This window comes from Callospermophilus lateralis, chromosome 7, assembly GCF_048772815.1.
Source record: "Callospermophilus lateralis isolate mCalLat2 chromosome 7, mCalLat2.hap1, whole genome shotgun sequence".
NCBI classification, from domain to species: domain Eukaryota; kingdom Metazoa; phylum Chordata; class Mammalia; order Rodentia; family Sciuridae; genus Callospermophilus; species Callospermophilus lateralis.
The window spans coordinates 121,797,156-121,820,667 of record NC_135311.1 but is presented as its reverse complement, the minus strand read 5'-3'; the positions used below and the strand labels follow the sequence as shown (position 1 = coordinate 121,820,667).

Below are 23,512 nucleotides of genomic sequence, written 5' to 3'. Positions count from 1 at the left end.
ACCTTCCCGGACTGAGTCATCGCGGCTCTTGTGACATTGCCTCCATTTTGACTCCCGTCTCCCCCCAGCACACCCACGCCCGGAAGGAGACCTGTCACTCAGAGCCAGTTAGACCCGGGTTCAAGTTCCAGTTCCTCTGGCCTCCCCGAGCTCACTTTCCACTCTGAACCTGTTTCCCGGTCTGTAAAATGGGAACAGTGATTTCTATGATCTCTTTGTAGAAATGGCTCTAGCTTGAGGAATTCCCTAAGAATGAGGAAAAAGGAAGACACGCTTATCCCCAAGAGCTAAATTAAGAAATGGGTACCTAAAGGGTGACAGCAGAGATGCGCAAGTCTCCCCAGAGGGCCAGGCTTACTCTGGGACCCGCGGAAGCTGACCGGCATCCAGTGAAAGCATTAACCCATCACCCCAAGACGCTGAGAGGCAGCCCTGGGCAGCAGACCTGTGGTCAAGCTGAGCCTTGGGTTGAGGTGGTACTGGTGACAGAGACCTGGCTGTGGTGGGATCCCTGAGCCAGAGTCTAATGAGTGAGCTGGGGTGAGAAAGAATGGGGCACAGGGTCCAGTGTTGGGGGCAGTGCACGCTGCCTCTGGGCACTCGGAGTCAGTGATTTTTAAAAACCCATGCCAGCCTGCGCCCCTCAGGGTCTCCACGGGACACAGATGGCGAGTGCTAATTAGGAGAATTTGGGCAGAATTTATTTTCAAAAAGACTCATGAGAAAGCAGAGTGTAGGGGGTCACAGGAGAGTACAGGACCCTGGGGCCGGCAGCAGCATGTTTGTCACTTCCATTAGGCCTGCAGGACCAAGCCAAGGGAGAGGCCACTTGACTCCGAAGGAGAGAGTCTCTGAAGGCAGAGGCGACCTGCCTTGGGGAAGCAGGGGATAAAGACCTCACCTCCCTCTCATCCCTCCCTCTCCTGTGGGCTCCACATTGATCCCAAGTTCACAGGAGGCTGGAGGGCAGCGGACTGCAGCTGCGAACTTTCTAAGTGAACAAGAAATAAAATGTCTGTCTTTATAAAACCATGCTTTTCTTGGGGTCTTTATAATAGCAGCTTAACCCATAAACTGGGCAAAACACTCAGGAAGGGAAACATCTGCCAGAAATCTACGGTAATTGTGAATTTATATGTATTTGGCAGCACATATTTATCTTGGTGAAACATATAAAGCCAATCTGGAGGAATTGCAGGGAGAAAGTGAGAAATCTATAAACAAAGAGGGAAATTTTAATTAAACTTTCTTAAACCAATGGATCAAGTAACAAAACATTGGTAAGGACACATAAGTTTGAACAATGTAATTAAGGATGTTGGTCCATCAGATAAATATAAACTTTGCAATGCCCCCAATAGAAAACCCACTGTTTTTGAGCTGATGTGCAACATTTTTAAAAATACTGCATACTCGGTAATAAAGGAAGTCTGAAATATTTTCAAAGAATCAATATAGGGCCAGTGGTGTAGCTTGGTGATAGAACAGAGTGCTTGCCTTGCATGCTCAAGGCCCTGGCTTCAATCCCCAGCACTGAAAAAAGAAAGGAAGGAAGGAAAGAAAAGAAAAAAAATCAATATTAGTATATCACTTTTAAATTTTTTTTTAATACTACAATTGAACCCAGGGGTGCTTAATCACTGAGCCACATCCCCAACCCTTTTTGTATATTATTTTTAGACAAGGTCTCAAGAAGTTGCTTAGGGCCTCGTTAAGTTGCTGAGGCTGGCTTTGAACTCATGATCCTCCTGCCTCAGCCTCCTGAGCCACTGGGATTACAGACATGTGCCAACACGCCTGGCTCCATCACATTCTTTTTTATCCCAATAATAAAATTAGAAATCAACAATAAAAAGTTGGCCAAGGAAATCCAATATGTTTGGCAACATAAAACTCATTTCTAAATAATTCATGGGGAAAGGAGAAAATTATAAAGAAAATTACAAGATATTTTAAATGGAATAACAATAAGCTAAAGTAGAACTTGGAGGAAAAATTGTAGCCTTCACTGCATTTATTAAAAACAGAAAGAATTGGCAACAAATGAATTAAACATCCAATTCAAAATACTAGGAAGAGATGATCAGAAAACCCAAAGAGAGTAAAAGGAAGAAAACCATAAAGATAAAATAGAAAGTGATGATATAAACAAACAACCAAAAGTTGGGTTGATTTTTTTTTAAAAAGCCTCAATAAAATAAACAAAGCATTACCATGAAATACCCAATATTGGGAACAAAAAGAATATGACCAGAAATGCAATCAAGGTTATAAAAAAAAAAAAAAAAAAAAACACTAGAAAACACCACAGGGAGCTTTGGTTTTGGCAAGATCTGACTAAGATAATATGAAAACCTAGGAAATAAACTTGGAAGAAGTAGCTTGTTTGAAGGGGGAGCAAATAAAAAAAAAAATGATCAATCATGGAAAATTCAAACTGGCACAGACTTTGCAAGAAAAAAAAAAAAAAAGATGTTTAAAGGCTGCTTTAAAAACTGAATCTGGCGTAGTGGCACATGCCTGTAATCCCAGCAGCTTGGGAGGCTGAAATAGGAGGATCCCAAGTTCAAGGCCAGCCTCTGCAACTCGGTGAGACCCTTAAACTAAAAAATAAAAAAGGGCTGCAGGTGTGGCTCAGTGGTAAAGCACCTCTTACTCAATCCCTGGTACCAAAAAATAATAATAAAATAAAAATTAAAAGAAAACAAGGTGGGCTGGGGTATGGCTCGGGGGAGAGCACTTTCTTAGCATGTGTGAGGCCCTGGGTCTGCAGAGAAACGAAAAAAACCCACAAGTGAAATTAAAACGTTGGAGAATGTGACGGGAAGCCATGATCAGGCTCACAGGCATTCTTAGATTATTCCAGAGGACATGGATTAACTTCAGACATTGTTAATGAAACTTGCAGATTAAAAATTTAAGGATGACTAATGAAGGAGAAGGAAAGGAAGGAATTCCAAACCTGTAGAAACAGAGAATGAAGAAAATCCAGTCAGTCCACCACCAGCTAGGAAATAACAAATGAAAGAAGGAAGAAAACCTGGTTGGTTTCTAAGACGATCCTTCCCCATCCTTCCCCGTGCCCTGGTGCAGTCCTCCCCCATAAAGAGCAGGCTGGACTAGTGACCTATTTCTGTCCCATAGGGTCTGGCAGAAGCCAGGGCAGGTTCGAGCAGGGCCCACTTTCTGAGCCCCATGTTCAGAAGGGTTCCATGCTTAATGCTCTGCCCTCTTTGAAATTCTTCACACTATCTTCTTTTCCCCTGCAGGCTGGGGATCCAACCCAGGGCCTGGCACGTGCTGAACGAGCACTCTGCCACCCAGCCACAACCCCAGCTCCTCTCAACACTATTTTAATAAGGGACTCCACAAATTGTGTAGCCTGTCCGGTGTCCTATAGAGAGTTACCAGATAAAATACAGGAAATCCAGGCAAATTTGAATTTCAAGGAAGCAATGAATAATTTTTTAGTGAATGTTGATGTAGACTCTGAATTTTAAATTTAGCTAGGCATCCTGTGTGGGTATTTGCTGAATCTGGTGACCCTGCTAGAAAAGGCCTGTGACTTCCATTTTGATGACACTCTCTCTGGCTCTATCTCTCTTTATCTTGCATCATTCATTCTGGGAAAACCAGGTGGTGAACAGCTCTGGGGAGAGGCTGAGGTGGGGAGGACCTGGAGGCTCCTGCCTCAGCCCTGTGAGTGGATGTGGATCCTCAGCAGGCCCTCCAGATGGCTGCAGCCTTGGCCACAGCTTGACCAAAGTCTCTGAAAGTCTGAGCCAGAATCCCCTAAGTGTAGCCCCCGATTCCCAGCCCTTAGACACTGGATGAGATAATAAACGTTTGTTGTCTGATTTGGGGGGGATTTTTTTCCCCTAGTAATGACTGTTGATAACATACATGGTAAATGGAAAGTACAAATTGGATGGTAGAAATAAATTTTAAAACGCTGATAATCTCAAACAATGTAAATGCACTAATTTCCCCTTTAACAGATTATTCCCGTCCATGAAAACACTTACTCCAGCTCTGTGCTGCTCACAAGAGACACTCCTAAAACAAAACGTGGGCCTCCTGAAAGCAAAGATTGGAGAGAAGACCCCCCTGACCTGACACGGTCCTTGGCTTGACCAACAGTGAGCTCAGAGCCTTTGGCCCTCTGCTGCAGGATCGGGAGCTTTGTCAGGTAGCAGACAGAAATCCGCTGCCCCTGGCAGGATGTGTCACCCCAGCACCAGTTCATTCCTCAAAATGGGAAAGTGCCAGCCCCAAAGGGTGACGATGATTGGGTCTAGGTCACTCACGTCTTTCTTGGTCAAGGGTTAGGGAAAAGGTGCTCATGTGACCCCCGTTCTGGAACAGGAGATGAGGGGAAACCAGGCCTGTGTTTCCTTATTTTCTTTTCCCAGCCTGGCTCATGGAATCGATGCCTGAGGCTTTTCTGAATCTTGACAGGACTAACATGAGCACAGGGCCCCACAGGTGAATGCCGATGGAGAGGAAATGCAGATGGGTGCCACACAATCAACCTTCAAAAGATGTTCCAGGGCCCGAGTGCAGCTGGGTGGCAGAGCGCTTGCCTGGCGGGCCCTGGGCTCCATTCTCAGGCCTGCAATGACGAGGAAAAAGGAGTCCAGACCAAGAGGACCATCCAGGCGTCAGTTTGCAAACCCTCTGGCAATTCAGCGGGCCAGGTGAGGAGTCTCAACATGCACCCGCTCAGCAGTTTCAATGGTTTGTCATAAAATCTTAGATTTTCTAGGTAGACAATCGCATGATCTACAAATATAGTATGATTTGTTTCTTCCTCCCCAATAGTTTATGCCATTTATTTCAAACCAGGAACTCACAGAGGGTGTTCAACTATTGCTGTTTCTGATCCAATTGCACTCTGATCTGCAATCCACTGGATCAGAGTGCAATTGGATCAGAAACAGCAATAGTTGAACACCCTCTGTGGGTTCCTGGTTTGAAAAGGCAGGCTTCTAAGTCCTTACCATTAAGTAGAATGTTTACGGGTGGCTTTGGAGAGATTCCCTTTATCAGGTCAAGAAAGCTCTTGCCTGTCCCTCATTTGCTAAAAATTTGAATAATCTGCTTAATGTTATCAAATGCTTCCTTCTTTCTCCCTCCCTCCCTCCCCTGCCCTTTCTTTCTCTTTCCACGTGCTCCGCCAGTGCTCTGCCACCGAGAGTCACATCCCCCACCCCGACAATTTCCTAAGGTTGAAATAGTCTTGCCTCCCTGGAAGAAATCCAACTTGGTGGTTATGTGTTTTTAAACATATTTCTGTATTGAGTTTGATAATATATTTAGGATATTTATGTCTATGTCCATCAGTGAAATGGACCTGCAAAAAATCTTCCTGTCTCCAACTCTCCTCATTTAGGTTGGGGATCATATCAAATGCAGCAGATGATTTCCCCTCCTTTTCTGTTACTTGAGGCAATTTGTGTAAGACCTGGGCTTTCTGCTCCCTGGATATGTACTTGAGCCCAGAGTATTTGGAGTCACACAGTGCGAGAGATTTACAGCTATGTGCAAATCCCCAACACCTTTCCTTCTGATGACCTTGGCTTTGCCACTATCTGTAGGATTCTCTCTCCCAGAAGAATCCTCAGCAATGTGGCCACACACACCAGGACACCCAGTGTGGACAGGAAAAGGTTACCTGAGGCTGGGGGTCCCGCCATCCCCATCATCAGTCAGTGACGGCCATGACTGAGGTTTGGTTAGCAGGACCCTCAGCTCTCACCCCAAGATAAGTGTTATGGTTTGGAAGTGAGGTGTCCCCCAAAAAACTCTCCTGTGAGACAATGCAAGAAGGTTTGGAGGAGAAGTGAATTGGGTTCTAACCCTCATCCAATCAGTGCCTTAATTCCTGATGGGATTAACTGAGTGTGCCTGGAGGCCCGTGGGGTGTGGCTGGAGGAAGTGACTCATTGGGAGTGTGGCTCTGGGGTATATGTTTGTACCTGGCAAGTGGAGACCCCGTTCTCTGCTTTCTGATCACCATGTGAGCTGTTTCCCTCTACCACACTCTTCCTCCAAGATATACATGCTGCCTCACAGTGCATCTTGAGGAATGGAGCCGGCTGTCTATGGATTGAGACCTCTGAAACCCTGAGCCCCCAGGTAAACTTTTCTTCCCTAAAATTGTTCTGGTCGGATCTTTTAGTCACAGCAGCAAAAAAGCTGACACTAAGCCTTCCACTTGACATGGTCAATAATAAAAGGGATACTTTGTCTTCCATAATTACTCTATTACTTTATTTCCCAGTGTGTCAAACTGGGCGGGGAGGAGGCGGACTATTTAAACTCCACCCCTTGGAAGCCCAAACCTGCAAGTGCAGGAAGAAAGCTCAGACTATTGACCGGAGGGCAATCAACAGTAACTCTTAGAGAATGTCCCCAGGTTATTGTGAAGGCCCCTCAGCTGTGGGTGGAGCTCAGTCACAGACAGATAAACCTCTGTTACCTTACTAGTCATATGATTATTTTAATGTAGATTAGAAGATATAGCTATATAATTACAAACAAAAAAATTAGAACCACAGCATCAAACTTGCAAATGTATAGATAGCATGTAGGACTAGGAGAGAAAAAAAAATAAAGAAAAATAATGCCATCAATACATAATAAAGTCCTATGATGTGCATAGCGACCATGGTCGGTCACCAACCTCCCCCACCTCAACACACATTTCTGGAGTATATCGAGATAGAAACAGATTTTAAGTGAGAAAGAACTACTTTCTAAAGGCACTGAGTGATCTTTCTCATAAGGCTGGAGTTCCTACAGGGAGTCTTGGTGTCTAGAATAAATTCCTCCTTATCCTGGCCCAGGGCGGGAGCCCAGGGTGTCTGTATGCCTGTCTGCAAGCTGGTACCCTACACGGAAACCCTGCTGGTTGATCTTCACCCCGAAGACATGTAAAGACAAATGAAGGACATTTGCAGACATGCAAAGATTCAGAAAGCTTTCCTTCTATGCCCTTCTTTTAAAATCATTATTTGAAGATCTACTGCAGCAAAACAGTGACATAATCCACGAAAGAGAGACTCAATTGATTCACAGAGCAGTGGAATTAACCCAGGAGAACAATGACTAGAAATACCAGAGGTCCATAGAGCCATCAGTCAAAATTAGAACAGGAAGTCAGAGGGTTTGGAGAAGAAGGTCTTTAAGAGGAAAATGGGCTTCATTCAACAAATAATGTAATTAAGAAGCTGGGTGATTTTAATGACCTGATTTTAAAAGGCATATGTTTCTTCTCTAAAGAAGAAAAGAGAAAAGCAATTAGAAACTCCAAGAGAACAAAAAGTTCTCTAAGAAAGTCATGGCCCAAATAGGAAATGAATTAAAATGTAACATGACTTCAAGTATCAGAGGGAGTGTAGGAGAATACACTTGAACTTGAAGCGATTCCCTTCAAACAGCACTGAAACTCTAGGATTAGCTCCTTTCTAGGCCCCAGGATACTACTTGGTTCCTCAGAGAATCATGTTTATATGATTATAATATTTAAAAAATAACTTTATTGATATTTGAAATTCAGAGATAGACACACAATTGGCACCTTGAATTACGGATATAGAACCAGATGCAAATGTAGGGTTTAGCGAGAAGAGTTGGGAGGAGGAAGGCAGAGCGAGTAGTGAACAAGGATGTCTCCTCTCACACATCGGGGTGTCAAGAAACATTGCATCAAATTAATGTCACAGGGAAGGCGCGCTAGAAATATGTGCATCTAACCAAAGGCTATGTTCCAAGCTTCTCGTATTTCCTAGTAGGAATTGTTCTAGGTACTTAATGCATCAGTAATGACCTCCCCTTCTTCCTTGAGTCATAGAGCCCTAACGTTTTAGTTGAGCGTTAGCTGAAATGGTTCTCTAGAGAAAAATCATGTTCCCCAGTGTCTCTTGCAGCTACATGACAGGTGACCAAGGTCAGGCCACTGGACATATGTAGGTGCCTTTCCAATGGCTGACTGGCCATCTCTGACCCAGGCCAAGAGTTTTGTCATAAATAATAATACCTAATACATTTTTGTGTGCTAATTGCCATTAGGCCCTTTTTTAAAAAATGCTTTGCGTGTACTAACTCATTTCCCCTAACGTGGATAGATATTCAGTTCTTATGGGTTGTAACAACGCTCCACAAGCTGAGTGGCTAAAACAGCACAGATTATCCTTTTATAGTCCCAGAAATGGAAGCCGCTGGGGCTGCCTCCTCCTGCAGGGTGTGGAAAGCCCCGCCCCCTCGCCTTTGGTGGCTTCCATGGCACCCTGCAGTCCTTGGCCCCTCCTTGTCACCACCACCATGTGCTTCCCTCAGCACAGCTGTCATGACTCCGATTTCCTGTATCCCTCGTATAAGGACTCTTGGGAGTATATTGAGCCCACCCCAATATTCTCACCTCAGAATTCTTAACCTAATCACGTGGCAATGTCCGTTTGGGCACAGATTCTAACAGTGAGGATCTAGACATCTTTGAGGGGAACATTATTCTCCCTAACACAGATTGGTGTTCTGTGATTTTCATTTTGTAGATGGTGAAACCCAAGCACAGAGAAGTTAAGTAGCATGCCCAGGGTCACAGAGCCGGTAGGTGGCAGACCCAGGATTTAAAGTTTAAAGTGTGGCACTGGCATCTGTGCACATAACTGTGGTACCCCTCTAACTGGCTGGCTTTCTGATAATGGTGGAGCCACCTGACCTGGTGGTCTTCAGGGAGAAAAAAACTTTGGTCTTTCTAACCCACGATTATTTGGAGGTAGATGGGGGGTTGGGGAGTGATTCTTTATTGACAGCAGTTGTATTCTAACCCACGTGATTAAAAATAACGATTTTCACTTTATTTGGAATGTTTGACTATTTTGCAAGGAGAATGTCTTCTTTATTAACTTAAACAAGAGTGCCTCTCTTAAACCCTCCAGGGACCCCCACCTTGGGATGGATTGAGTGCCAGCTCCTCAGCCTTCGCTCCAGCCAGCCCTTCACGGCCTTCTCTTTCTCCTATCTCCTCTCCAGGGGAGCGCCCCGGCCCAACTAGCATTCACTGTGCTCCCAGAACAGATGTCCATCATGCCCACCCATTACCTATGCCTGTGCTGTCCCCTCTGCCTGGAATACCTCCCCTTCTTCCCCTCTCACTCCCGCCCAGCGTGTGTCACTCAAAGCCCGACTGTGAACTCCTATTCATCCTTCAAGACCCAGCCCATAATGCCTCTGCAATGTTTTCTCTTTATCTTGGTCTTTCTCTTATCTACTTAAGATTTTCTTCAAATTTCTGGTGATCCAGGTCATAGTTAGAAAACCCCCAACTCCCCACGTCTCCTAACACACACACACACACACACACACACACACACACACCCTCCCAGAGAGAACAGGCCTCACCTTTTCCTTCCTCTTGTGTGTTCCTGTGTTGATGTACCCACGCCAGCACACTTTTACTATGATCATTGTTTATTACTGGCATTATTTATTATTTTAGGATTTGGAGCTGTCACGGCTCCTAGCACCAGTCTGTGATTCAAGACAAACAACACCGAACCACAGCTTAAGTGTGAGGATGCTTGACATAGCCTATTCTTCCCCATGACCACTTTGACTTTTTATTTTTTTTATTTTTTTTTTCGAGAGAGAGAGAGAGAATGAATTTTTTTCACATTTAAATTTTTTTTATTAGTTGCTCAAAAGAGAATGAATTTTTAAAATATTTATTTTTCTTAGTTTTTGGTGGACATACCTTTATTTTATTTTTATGTGATACTGAGGATTGAACCCAGCGCCCCATGCATGCCAGGTGAGCGCGTTACCGCTTGAGCCACATCCCCAGCCCCCACTTTGACTTTTTAAAATAGGAAATCATGGTTAAAAGATTTGCATGTGCTTGTTTGTGTCACCGCCCTGCTGTTCTGCACACTACTCTGGTCTTGGTCTCTTACAACCTCCATGTGACAAAGGCTCCTGTTACAGCCAATGACCTGAGGCACAGAAAGGGAGATCTCCTTTCTAGCTGCTTCTCTAACAGATTATCACAAATTCAGTGACTTAAAGCAACAGCCTTTCAAGATGAGCCTCAGGAGCTAAAATCAAGAAATGGGCAGGACTTCCTTCCTCTGGAGGCTGTGGGAGCGCCTGCTCTGTGCCGGTCCATCTTTTAAGGCCACTGCATCCTTGGTTTGTGGTCCCTTCCAGCACTGGCATCCCTCACAGCCCCAGTTCCCTCATTTCCTCTCCTCTTTCTGGTGCATCTGCCACCCTCTTATAAGGATGTTGTGGTTAGCTGGCCACCGGATAATCCAGGCTCCTCTCCTCATCCACGATCCTTAACTTTTTGGTGGTTTTAGGAGGTTCTAGGGACAGGATTCGGGACCTCCTGAGTGCGAGGCCTGTGCTGCACCACTGAGCTACACCTGGACATGGCTTCACTGGGCCAAGATCCAGCCTGTCACAGAAGCTCAGGAAGTGACTATTACAGGGTCACACAGTACTGAGTGGCATCTTAAGCCAGGTCTTCGTGGCCCCGAAGCCTGTGTTCCGAACCTCCCCTCAGATGGATTTAGCACCTCTGGGGCTGACTGGCCTTCCCCTGGGCTCACATGCACGGTCACTGTCAGTCTCAGTCCTCTTCCGCCCTTTCCCTCCCTCCACAGGCTCCAGCCCTAATGCATTTGGCACCCCCATCCCTTGACTGCATGAGGGACCCCCAACCTAATCATCAGGGGCCCTCTCTGCAGCCTCCTGGCCATCAGTGTTTTTTGTTTTGTGGGGAGGTATTGAGGATTGAACTCAGGGGCGCTTGACCACTGAGCCACATTCCCAGCCCTATTTTGTATTTGATTTAGAGACAGGAGCTCACTGAGTTGCTTAGTGCCTTGCTTTTGCTGAGGCTAGATTTGAACTCACACTCCTCCTGCCTCAGCCTCCTGAACCACTGGGATTCCAGGGACCATCAGCGTTTGTGGGTGCAGGGGCTGCCTTCTCCAGCCCTGGCTTGAGGATGCTCTTTAGCTTTTAAGGTCAATGAGGAGGCCTGACTCTAGGCCCTGGGCTCCTGCTCTCCCAGTGATGCTGGTCCCTTTGAGCCACACAGACCTGAAGGAGAAGGCTTTCCCTGGGGAAGGAGGAACAAAGGCTGGTGGCAGGGTACGAGAGGTCCATGGCTCCCTCCCAGGGGCATGAGCACTTGGCTAGGCATTCCCAGAAGCCAGAGGGCAGTGTCATGGGCCCAAGGACCAAAAACCCCATAGATTCCTCATTCCTCTGGTCATGGTCTCCCATGACCCAGACTTCAGAACCCCTTTTCTGGACCCACAGCCCAGTCATGGCTGCCTTCTCCCCCAACCTCTGCTTGTTTTCTGATCTCTGTCCTAAACAGCACTTCTGCCCTCCCAGCGTCTCCCACCCACATCCCCAGGCTACAGCAGCATCAGCAAGTTGCAAACCCAATTACATTTCAATTGCTCTAGTCCCAGCCAGACAGAGGTTACTGTAAGTCTCGTTGGAATTGGGATGGAGGGGGAGATAGCACCTGGGGCCACTGCCCAGGCTGACACTTGAAGATGGATGTGACAGGGACCTATGGCTCAGAGGCTCAGGATTAGATCAACAAGGCTGGGGCTGGCTGGTTCCAGGAAAGAGGTCATGTGGGCACTGGTTGACAGACAGCTCCAGCAAAGCCAAGGCTGGCCCTCCCTGGGTAGAGGAGGCGCCAGGGCTGAGGGCCCAGCCTGAGATGGATGACCCAAGGTTCTCTTCTAGGCACAGATGTTTTGCCAGGAGCTCCCCGTGCTAGTGCTACTCCACCTGAGGACCAAACAACCACAGTCCCTGTGGGGCTTCTAGAGGGCCACTGGCCTCTCAGGCCTGCAGCATTTCCTCTGAGCACACCCAGGGGTGTCTCCCTCATGTGCAACGAGGGCCACTGAAAGCTTCTCCCACTCTCAGGTGCAGCTGAGTGGGCCAGACTCAGGACCAGAGGGATTTGGGGCCCAGAGCCTCCTGCCGGCCAGGGTCTGAGAGCAGAGGAAAAGTGATCGTCTCCTTAGGGAGCTGCTCATGGAACTTGTCTTGGGGAGCAGCTATCTTTGGGGTGCCACAGGATAAAAAGGGGGAATGGTTGGCAATTGGGGACCCCCTCATAAGGGGAGATGGGCTGTGGGAAATTGGATATTTTGGGTGGGATTGGGCAAATCTCAGCCACGATTGTGTCTGTAAGGAGTATGTGTGTGTGTGGGGGGGCGCATCTGGCTCTCTTTGTGTGTCTGAATGTGCACACACAGACACATCCCTCATGAACAGTGATCTGGGGGGTCCTGAGGAGCCCCTTGCTCATTCCAATCCAGGGTGTCTGGGAGGCCCTGAGCTGTAGAGTTCTAAGCCCGGCTGTGCTGGGCTCAGCTGGTACCCACCACCCACGCAGACACACATGGATCTGTACCTTCCACATCAGCGGCTGTACCTTGTTTTGCTGCAGCTGTCATTTAAATGTCCCTGCAGGATTTGCCTTCCATCTCCCCACATGCTGCAGCCCCCTCCCCAGCCCCTAAATGGCAAAGCCTGTCACAGCTCTAGATGAGGGGAGGGGGTTAACATGGAGGGATGAGTCATCGTCACGGGAGCAGATGTACCAAGTTCCACATTCCCACACTCACAGAGCCATGGACACAAAGGCATGACCACACTCACATTTTCATACTCACAGAGCAATGCGCTGTCAAGCCAAGGCTGATCACAGCCTTACATTTAGACCCACAAAAGAGACAGACATACCCTCCCCCAACACACACTCCTCACTGACACACACACCAAAATACAAATCAACATCTACACACATCCCACCCAGGTGACCCCCAGTCACCAACTTAGTACCTGTCCTCTACACACATGTGTGCACATGCATGCACACACACACACACACACACACACACACACACGCCAGCCCCTCTGGTCGAGTCCCTCATCCTGCCTCTACCTCTGCCACACCTAAAGCAGGCAGGACGGTTTTGAATCCTAGGTCTCTATTACCCATCATCCTCGTGCAGATGCTGTGGCTGCCCAAGGACAAAGTTCTGCCTTAGTTTAGCTTCAGTGCTCCTTTCTGTTTTGCAGAGGAGGTCAGGCACCATTCCATAGCTGCCCGGCTCCCGCCCACATGTTCTGTGCCTAACAGCGCATCTCCAGCACCTGTGAAAAGGTTTCCCTGCAAAGGGAAGATGGTGTTTACATCTCAGGAGCCAAGTTCTAGGAGGGAAGGAGTCTGAGCCTCAGAGGGTGAGATCAGGAGGGTGGGGTTTAATGTTCTGAGACAGGGAATGGCTGCCTGAGGCCCATGAGGTCACTCTTCACTTACCTGCCATTTCCAGGAAGCCCAACCTGCAAATCTTTGCACCTGCAACTTCCTCTACCATGAGGACCTCTGACCTACTGCCAACGTCCTCCTCTGCGGGGTCACCTTCTCATTCTTCAGGTCTCGAGGAGCCCTGGCCCAGCCCATCTGCTGTGTCTCAGAATCCCAAGCCCCACGGGCCAGCTCTAGGGAACCCATAGGTGAATTGCCTGGCTGTGCACCTGCCTTCCTCCAGCAACCAGAGAGCCTTTGGAGGGTGGGGAGCCTCTGTTTGGTGGTCAGGTCTGTTGGACCTGAGAGGAGCACAGGCTTGAACCCAGCTCTGCCTCTGTTGGGTGACCTCTGGCAAAACACTGAGCCAAGTGTGTCCAGAGGGTCCTCATCTGTAAAGTGGGAATAAAAACACCCTCACCAGGTTGATGTGACGTTTTCATGAGATCACATTTCACCACCCTATAGGAATGGAGCTGTGTTATCACCATTCATTGACTAGCACACAGCTAAGTAAACATTTGTTGAATCAATGAGCCCCTCTGGCACCTCCTCTCTTGCCTCCAACTCATGTCCGTCTTGGGAGGGGGAAGTAGGTATTAACAGAAAGAAGGATTTGGGGCAGAGAGTCCGAGATGAGAGAGCAGGGCTTTTGGGCATCGCTGGGAGCTAGTTGCTCTGGCAGCATCCAAAGCTCGGCTGGAGGTGGTGCGGGCATCCTAACCCCTGAGACCCACCTGTGCCATCATCCTCGTCAGCTAAGTAAGGTAGCCAGAAGAAGTGGGGCTGGGGTACACCTCTGCCCTGTGGCCCCCCAATGGTGCCCTGGGGATGCAGTCGATGCGCCCAAATGGGGGTGGCGGGGGAATAAATGTTGAATGAATGCCCACGGTATGAATGAACGGATGGACGCATGAATGGAGGTGGGATGGAAGCGTGAAGTGACAGGCGGCGAGGGATGAGCTTCTCCCTCCGCCCTCCGGGTCTCGGGCTGCGAGACAGGCTGGGGCTCCCCTCCCCGCCCTGCCCCTCCCTCCCGGCCCCCCTCCCCGCGGCGCGCAGCCCGGCGGAGCCCGCGCCGAGCCACTGCCCGCGCTGGAACCGGGCTCGCTCCCAGCCAGCGAGCCAGGCGACGCCGCCTCGGGAGGGGGCTGCCCCGGCCCACTCCCTAGCCGCATTCTCCAGGAGTCCGTCTTCCCCGGAGGAAGGCGGAGTCCCGGGTGCAAGGTCTGGAAACCAGCAAGCGAGAACGCCCGGGTCCCGGAGCCAACAGGTGCGGAGAGTGGGGGACCCCGGCCCGGGGGTGAGGGCTCCAAAGGACCTGCGACGGGAGATGGGTGGACCAAGAGTCCAGGAGTAACCTGGACACTGGGAGGCTGGGTCACCATCCCACCCTGCTCGCCTCCTAGCAGGCTGCTACGGAACACCCAGGGGTCTTGCTGCACCCCTGCACCCCCTTCCCCGCAGCCCCCGAGGTGCAGGGAGATCCCGCGGAGGGAGCTGTTCGGCCCCTGTACCCTCGCTCCCCCGGGGGTCTCCAGGGACCGTCAATCCTACTACACACCCCGGGGTCGCTCCTGCCCAGTCAAAGGAAGGAGGGGTCCGAGGGGGGAAGGAGGGGCGGGAGCGAGGCCGGATTTATGAATGGAGAGAGCGGCCGCTAGCGGCGGTCCCCAGAATTGCGCCGCGGCGATTGGCAAGGGGCCTGGCAGGGGGTCTGAGGGCCTGGCCGCTGGGCCCTGGCCTCTCCTCTCGCTCGCAAAGTTCTCTGTTCCTCCTCGCACCTTTCCTGGTGTGTGTGTGTGTGTGTGTGTGTGTGTGTGTGTGTGTGTGTGTGTGTGTGTGTCTGTCTGTCTGCACGCTCGCCCACGAGGTGGGGGGGGAGTCAGGCGGGGTCTGGTGGAAGGAGCCTGGATCTCTAATACCTGCCTCAATTCTTTTTCTAATAAAAAATTAAGGCCCTTGAGCTAACTCAAGAGAGAATATTTGTAATCCGTAGGGCTTCCCTTCCCACCCCTGTGGTGTTCCGCGAATCCAGACAGACCTGGCTTTGTAGCTTTGTGACCTTGAGCAAGGGGCTCAACCTCTCTGAGCTGCCATCTGCTCATTCACAAAGCAAGGCTCCCTAATAATGGTATTCGGCAACGTCCGTGAGGCTAGCTTCCAGTGCCAGGCTTTGGGCAAAGCACTTAGCGCGCATTAGAACTCATTCCTTGCTCCTCGCCGCCGACCTGGGAGGTAGGTACCGTTATTACTCCGATGGACTCCATTGAATGGGGAAATCAAGGCTGAAAGAGGCGAGGTAAGTTACCCAAAAGCAACTTGTGTGGAGTTGGGATCAACCCAGATCTGCCTTCCTCCACTGATTTGATAGCTGACAATTAAGAGGGAGCGCATATGCAAAGTGCCAGGCACACTCCCTAATGTCTCCTTCCTTCCTTCCTTCAGGAAGTTTGGGCTGGGACCCCAAAGACCTGGGTGCAAGAAGCGGGCCCCCTGAGGGGAGTGGGCTGAGGGCTGGCCGGGCTCCCCTCCCTTCGCAGAGCCCAGGGTACCCCTCGGCTGCAGCGGCTCCTGAGCTCATGGAGCCTTCGGCAGCCCCAGGGGCCCAGACGGAGGTCCCTACTGGTATCGGGGAACCGTCCCGCGTGCCTCCGGACTACGAAGACGAGTTTCTCCGCTATCTGTGGCGCGATTATCTGTACCCGAAGCAGTACGAGTGGGTCCTCATCGCCGCCTACGTGGCCGTGTTCCTCGTGGCCCTGGTGGGCAACACTCTGGGTAGGTCTCGGTCCTGCCCTCTCCTGTAACGCTTCCTCTGGGGACTGGGGGGGAGTCCCGGTCGGGTCTGACCCTCTCCTGCTCGCGGGGACAGGGGCTCACTGGCGGGGCGGGGCGGGGCGGGGCGGGGCGGGGCGGGATGGGCGTGGCTCTCACTCAGGCTTCACTGCCCTGGCCCCCTGGCTGCTGGCTGCAGTCTGCCTGGCCGTGTGGAGGAATCACCACATGAGGACAGTCACCAACTATTTCATTGTCAACCTGTCGCTGGCTGACGTGCTGGTGACGGCCATCTGCCTGCCCGCTAGTCTACTAGTGGACATCACCGAGTCCTGGCTCTTTGGCCACGCCCTCTGCAAGGTCATCCCCTATCTACAGGTGAGCTCTCCAGGAACCCCTCACCAGCCTCTGTCACACCTGCACGAAAACCACCATCTTCCAGAGGTCTCAGTGACTCAGGCTGGCCTTTTAGGCAGGACGCAGTGGCTCAACACCAATGCACTGTCATCCCCTACTGCCATGAAGGACAGGTTACTGGGGTGAGCACCTGAGGACACAGCCACAGCTCCACATGATCGTACACAGAACTCCTGGTCCCAAACACTGCCACATCACATACGCATCCGTGGTGACCTCCAGGCACACAGCAGAGAAGAGAGGCATCAGCCCACGGTGACACAAACACCAGTACTTGCTGGGCTTGCACCCTGATCCCAAGGGGGGCAGAGTTGAGGGGACTATCCACTGCCTTCCCTGGGAAGGGAACCAGGGCACCTGATGAGGTTCGTGGAGAAGGAGTGCCAGCCAGAGGCTGGCCGTGGCCTCTCTGTTTTATCTCTTGACCCTCTCCCTGCACCACAGAAGGCAGGGGGCAGCCCTGGAGGCCATGCTTACCCATGATACTGGTCCGGACCCATCTCTGCCTTCTAACAATTTAGAGAAGGGGTGGCATTCCAGGGTGAGAGAAATGCTTCTTGGATTTTGCGCTGTTTCCAGGTTTTCCACTCAATTGCTTAACTCTGGAGACTTTAAACATAAAGACAGAGGAGGGAATTTTGTACTCAGTTTCTTCATTTGTAACACAGTACTCACCTCATGAGAATGGTGCCTGCCACATAATAAGTTCCATAAATGGAGGTAATTATTCACAGTAGGAGAACACCTACTATATGCCAGGTCTCCAGCTGAGCATTCCCATTCACAATTTCATTTATTCTCACCAGTATCCTGCCAGGTACATGGTATATTCCCATTCTGCGTATGAGGCTCAGAGAGGGTGAGTAGCTTGCACAAATTCACACAGACATTAAATGGAGTCAGGATTTGCACCACACTGGGATGTCTGTTATCTCTGGGCTGTTCCCCCTCATATCTCTGATGCTGTGTCCCTGTGGGGCAGGCCGTGTCAGTGTCAGTGGCAGTACTGACTCTCAGCTTCATTGCCCTGGACCGCTGGTATGCCATCTGCCACCCACTGTTGTTCAAGAGCACCGCCCGGCGTGCCCGTGGCTCCATCCTGGGCATCTGGGCTGTGTCGCTGGCTGTCATGGTCCCCCAGGCTGCTGTCATGGAATGCAGCAGTGTGCTGCCTGAACTAGCCAACCGAACCCGGCTCTTCTCTGTCTGTGACGAACGCTGGGCAGGTAATAGTGGGCACCTCCAGGACATATACCCATAGGGCAGACATCTGTCCATCCCTAGGGGTCCCTCCAGGATAGACACTGCAGGTTGGGTGACTCCTGGCGATCTCCCTGCCGTGGTGCCAGCCTGGGGGAGGTTCAGCTGCACTCAGGCCTTGCCCTGCTCAGGAAGGGTGGCATTGCCAACCAGGTAAGCCTGGGGCCCCCATGCTGAGCTTGACCCTTACATCTCTCGGCCCCTACAGATGACCTCTACCCCAAGATCTACCACAGTTGCTTCTTCATTGTCACCTACCTGGCCCCACTGGGCCTCATGGCCATGGCCTATTTCCAGATCTTCCGCAAGCTCTGGGGTCGCCAGGTGAGGCTGGCTCTTTTTGGCACTGTCTATACTGAGAGGGGTGGGGGGCTACTGGCCTTAGGGAGTAGACACCCTCTGCCTTCAGAACATGCTATCCTGGCTGCAACTGGAAAGAGGCAAGGCCCAGGGACGTGGGGACATTGGGGAACTTGAAACCCAGAGTGCCAGGCCTAACTCTGGGTAACTCCATTCCCAGTAGCTGCCATTTATGTTCCATCACCCCCAGGGAATCCTGCAACCTCTTAACCTCCGTACCTTATCCTCCATGAAATATGTAAGAAAACAGAGAAAGAACATCATGTCCCCCAAAGCCCTCAGCTAGAGAGTAGAAAATCAGGGATTGAAACCTGGATCTGTGAGTTTCTAATACTCATTTTATCTCTGAAACATTAACAGCAGCTCTGAGTTTCTGCCTGGTGAAGCTTTGTATCCAGTGTCTTCACCACTACCTAAAAAAGACATGCTGTTGCCTGCGTCACAGTGCTGAGCAAGGGCAGTCTCCTGCCAAGGCCAATGAGGGGCAGAGCCAGTCCCAGGGCCTGGCTTCTTTCCTCTATTACAAATGGCTCTGCAGTGGGTTTCCTGCTGGGGGGTCATGAGGAGAGGGGTGCTCAGAGGCCCTAAGTACTAGGGGAATTAACTCCCTGGTCAGTGCTGGGGCAGCGAGAGGATGCAGGCCAGAGAGTGACCAGGCTCGGGCACGGACACTCAGTTCTGGAATGCCACTTACATTCCACACTGTGTTGACGGCACCCAGACCTTGCAGGGTGGGTGGTGAGATTGACTGGTTAGACCCGAGTCCTGCTTTGGAAAGATGCCCAGTCAGGTGGGGCCTTTCCATACTGGCCTGCCTTGCAGGCTCCAACGCCTGCCACCTGCCCCTCCCAGACCCCCTGTCCAGCAGGACAGAGGCACTGACCTCATCTAACAGACAAGAAACCAAGGCTTGGAAAGTTAGATGAGATTGTTTCACAGCTCATGAATGTTTGACTAGCTCTGGATGCCAAGTTTCCTGCATTCTAGCCCCTTCCCCCTCTGATGGGGGGTGATCCAGGTGTCTAGAGGCAGGAGGGTCTTCAAGGATGTCTCTGGCTGCTCCAGGAGCCCAGAACCACCCCAGGATTATGGGCATCAACCCAAAGGGGGACCCATGCTCTGAGGCCCAGGTCATTCAGCTGTCCTCCTGCTCACCCCTCACCTAGGCCTCCCCACCGTCTGACATGGGCCAGGGAGAGGCCCAGCTCACTCCACCCACACCCTGTCCCCACAGATGCAGCTGGATATTGAAGGAGGATGGATGGGCAGCCAGGAGATGTTCAGACCTGAGGCTGTGGCCTGGGGCTCCGCCTCTCTCTGAGTCTCAATTGTCTCATCTACAGCTAAAAGTCAATAATGCCTTTTCAAAAGCATGCCGTAGGTGGTTTTGCAGTGAGATAATGCAAAATGAGAGTATATTAATCACCAAGTCCAGAGTGTTCATCTTTACTGTGAATATTGGGTTCCCTCCTTTTGCAAGAGCTCGTTCCTTGCCACCTCCACTCTGCCCCAGGGTCTAGCCAGGAGTGGACCCACCCAAAGAGATCAGTCCTGCCAAAGAGCTATGCCCACCACTGCTCTCTGTGTGTGCTGGACAGATCCCAGGCACTACCTTGGCACTGGTACGGAACTGGAAGAGACCCTCAGACCAGCTGGAGGACCAGGGGCAGGGCCCCAGTGCACAGCCCCAGCCCCGGGCCCGCGCCTTCCTGGCGGAGGTGAAGCAGATGCGGGCCCGGAGGAAGACAGCCAAGATGCTAATGGTGGTGCTGTTGGTCTTTGCCTTCTGCTACCTGCCCATCAGTGTCCTCAATGTCCTCAAAAGGTGAGAGCACAGTAAAAGGTGGGAGGGTGTGGGAGGAGCTCTACTGGCCCCCCACATCAGGACAGGTCCTTCTCTGAGTCCCTGCACCTCCATGTCCTGGCTCATTAAATGGTACAGCAATAGTAATGGCTCTGGCTGTCGTGAAAACCCATCCCTTCACTCCTCAAGCATCACGTTCCAGGGGGAACAAGGCAACGTCCCTCTCTTTGTGGGGACTACACTCTAGTGGGAGAGGCAGTGATCATTGCTATAAAGAAAAATAAAATAGGGAAAGTGGTTTTTCTGTTTTAGACTTTTTTTGGGGGGTGTACTGGGGATTGAACCCAGGAGGACTTAAGCACAGAACCACATCCCCAGCTCTTTTTTTTTTTTTAATATTTTGTTTTAGTTGTTGTTGGACACAATAACTTTATTTTATTTTTATGTGGTGCTGAGAATCGAACCCAGTGCCCCACATGTGTGAGGTGAAGGCTCTACAGCTAAGCCATAAGGCCAGCCCCTCCCCAGCCCTTTTAAAAAATATTTCATTTAGAGACAAGGTCTTGCTAAGTTGCTGAGGCTGGCTTTGAACTCATGATCCTCTCGCCTCAGTCTCCTGAGTGGCTGGGGTGTGCCATGGTGCCCGGCTTGTTTTAGATTTAATTTATAAAAACAAAAGGAAGTGACCCTTGAGCAGAGACTTGGAGGAAGTGAGGGAGTCAGCCTGCAGGGATCTGGAGGGACAGCAGTTGAGGCAGAGGTACACAGGGACACAGCAGATGAGGGGCCACAGGATGCTGAGGAAGTACCTGGGCTATTGGGCAGGAGACAGCCTGTTTGGGTTTGTGCTTGGCTGTGTCCTGGGTGTGTGATCTTGGGACTTCAACTCTCTGAGCCTCAGTTTCCTTAGCTGAAGAATAGATGCTGACCGGGGCTCCTCATGTCGCTGTGAGGTTGGATGAGAAGGTGGATGGGGACTCCAGGGGATTAGGTAGCTGGAGACTGGGCACATATACCTGGTGTCTGTCCCTAGGCCCTCTGTGGTCATACTTTCTGTGCTTGAGAACCCAAAACTATAGGCAAGACCTCAGACTTGGAAGCCCAGGAAAGGACACTGAGTGGACAGAAGTGGGCCGGGGAAACTTGCCCTTCCCAGCTGGAGTTCCATGAGCACCGCCCCAACACCTGCCCCTTTCTGACTCCTCCACCTGGCACTAGGGTGTTCGGGATGTTCCACCAAGCCAGCGACCGCGAAGCTGTGTATGCCTGCTTCACCTTCTCCCACTGGTTGGTGTATGCCAACAGCGCCGCCAACCCCATCATCTACAACTTCCTCAGCGGTGAGTGGGCTGGGCAGAGTGAATGAGGGTGGCCAGCAGTCCCTGGGACAAGTGTCCCCACTGTCAATCCAGGGCCCAAGGAAAGGATGGTGGCAAGGATATACCTGCTCTCTCCTGAGCATCACGCCTCTGCTGTGGGTTCCCCCACTCAGGAAAGACTTGGCCACACCTAGAAGCCTGGGCTCCAGCAGTGGCCAGCACCCAGGATGGAGTCTGGCAGATCCTACAGACCATAGAAGGGCAAGGGCTGGGCCAGTGGCCTCCACTTCCCTTCCCAGCCTGGGGGCATGCCCCTCTCTGGTCAATCAGGTAGAATAGTCTATTTTCCCCAGAGGGAGCCAGGCCTGTGGGAAGACAGCCCAGGAGCCCGGCTGAGGGGATGGTGTATCATCCAGGGCCCAGGGTAAGGGAGAGCCGCCAGCAGAGGCAGCTCAGTCCCACGAAAGGGCTCTCCCGGCCGTCCAGCAGACACCCCAGGAATCTAGGGGCTTCCCCTGGATCCACGGCCTCCAGCACTGCCCTCTCTCTCCCCCCTCCGGAAGTCCAGGCCTGCAGGCCCTCACTCCCACCATGGGCTTCGTGTCTGTTGTCCTGTAGCCCCCACCTCCACACTCTGCCTTCAGACCTCCAGGAGGGTGGTAGTGGCCTGACCCCTCAGGCTTGGCACAGCAGAAGTGACTCGCTAGACCTCATATTTGGCATTAGGCTTCTAAGGAGCTGGTCTAGATGGCCATTTAAGCCTGGACACAAATAATTTTCCAGAAACAGTTAAGATGTTCAAGAAGCTATCGGAGGTCATTATGTAATCCTCAATGCCACCCAAAAATTACTCCCAGAGGCTGCCTGGCTGGTTCTAGCTCAGGGGAGAGAACACAAGAGAGGAGCATTGTGGGGAGGAAAGGGCAGGCAGACTTCCTGAATCACACCCCTTTGCTTGGACTACATTTACTGAGCACCTACTGTGTGCTTGGCCCTATGCTGGGCACCAGTGAGGCTGGCAGGCTGGTGACACATGGTCAAGGAGGGCTTGGCTCCGCATTCCCCTGGCAGAGTGGGCTGAGCTGGTGTGGTGACCACTCTTCTCTCTCACTGGTGGCCTTGGGTGAACCTGTGCCTTTGAGCATCTCCTCTGGGAGGTGAGGATAAAGCACTATGACCTCTCAGGATGCTGGGATGCTCTGGGGGGATGGACGCTGGGGAAGCTGTTACCGTGCCTGGCACAGTGGGACTGCCACATGCAAGGGCTGCTGCTGCCATCTCATCATCTTACAGGAGATCTGGGGAAAGCCTGGCAGCAGAGTAAGCCCCAAGCCTCTCCATGTGCACACAGAGTGGGGCCGAGGTGACCCAAGGCCCCTGAGCCAGACACCGCGCCTTGAGCCAGGCTCTGAGCCAGAGTGCTGTCAAGGAATCAGATGATAATTGCATTTTTCTTTGGGAAGCCGCTTGGGCTTCTGTCCTCGTTCCTCCTGCAGTGCCGAGCTTGCTGGGGCTCTCCATTCCAACTCTACCCTCCCTCCCAGCCTCCTCTCAGGCAGCTTGGCTGGAGCTGTGTGGGTGTCCCTTGGGCTCAAGGTCCCTTCCTGCTGCGTTTGTCTCCTTACAGCTGTGTCTTTTGTCTCCTAACCAAGGTAAATTCCGGGAGCAGTTTAAGGCCGCCTTCTCCTGCTGCCTGCCTGGCCTGGGTCCCTGCAGCTCTCTGAAGGCCCCCAGTCCCCGCTCTTCTGCCAGCCACAAGTCCTTGTCCTTGCAGAGCCGGTGCTCCGTCTCCAAAGTCTCCGAGCATGTGGTGCTCACCAGCGTCACCACAGTGCTGCCCTGAGGGAGGGCTACCCTGGAGGCTCTGGGAGCTCAGGGAGCCCTGCCTGGGTTGCTCCTCTGGGTCCTGGGATTCATCCCTGTGCCTCATGGAGAGACTGCTGGACAGCAGTGACAGGCTCGGGGTGCAGTCCTGGTTTTCTGCCAGTGTGACTCTGGGCAAGTGGTTTCCCTCTCTGAGCTTGTGATCCCCACGCAGGGTTGATGTGAGGCTTAAGCATGCTCTAGAGTGGAGAGCTCTTTGTCAACTGTGAAGTGCTGTGGACTTGGTTACTGTTGTACTTCTCTCACTTGGCTGAACCCCGCAGTATTATCCACCCCCATCATCTTTCCAGAGCTTGGCCTTCCTCCCAAAGAACTTTCTCCTGCCCAATTATAAGC

At 51.4% G+C, this 23,512-nt stretch overlaps 1 protein-coding gene across 1 annotated transcript; it reads left to right on the top strand.

Annotated features, from left to right (window-relative positions):
• The first annotated feature begins 15,936 nt into the window (after positions 1-15,936).
• Hcrtr1 (hypocretin receptor 1) lies at positions 15,937-23,135 on the top strand. Its single transcript, XM_076863058.2, has 7 exons — positions 15,937-16,135; positions 16,332-16,510; positions 17,532-17,775; positions 18,018-18,133; positions 19,768-19,994; positions 21,192-21,313; positions 22,945-23,135. The coding sequence occupies exons 1-7, from the start codon at positions 15,937-15,939 to the stop codon at positions 23,133-23,135; spliced, it is 1,278 nt and encodes a 425-aa protein (XP_076719173.1).
• The last annotated feature ends 377 nt before the right edge of the window (positions 23,136-23,512 follow it).

Coding starts and splice junctions, on each gene's coding strand:
- Hcrtr1 (XM_076863058.2), top strand. CDS start 15,937: ATGGAGCCTTCGGCAGCCCCAGGGGCCCAGACGGAGGTCCCTACTGGT. Junction 16,511..17,531: donor AGGTCATCCCCTATCTACAG/GTGAGCTCTCCA, acceptor CCTGTGGGGCAG/GCCGTGTCAGTGTCAGTGGC. Junction 21,314..22,944: donor CATCTACAACTTCCTCAGCG/GTGAGTGGGCTG, acceptor CTCCTAACCAAG/GTAAATTCCGGGAGCAGTTT.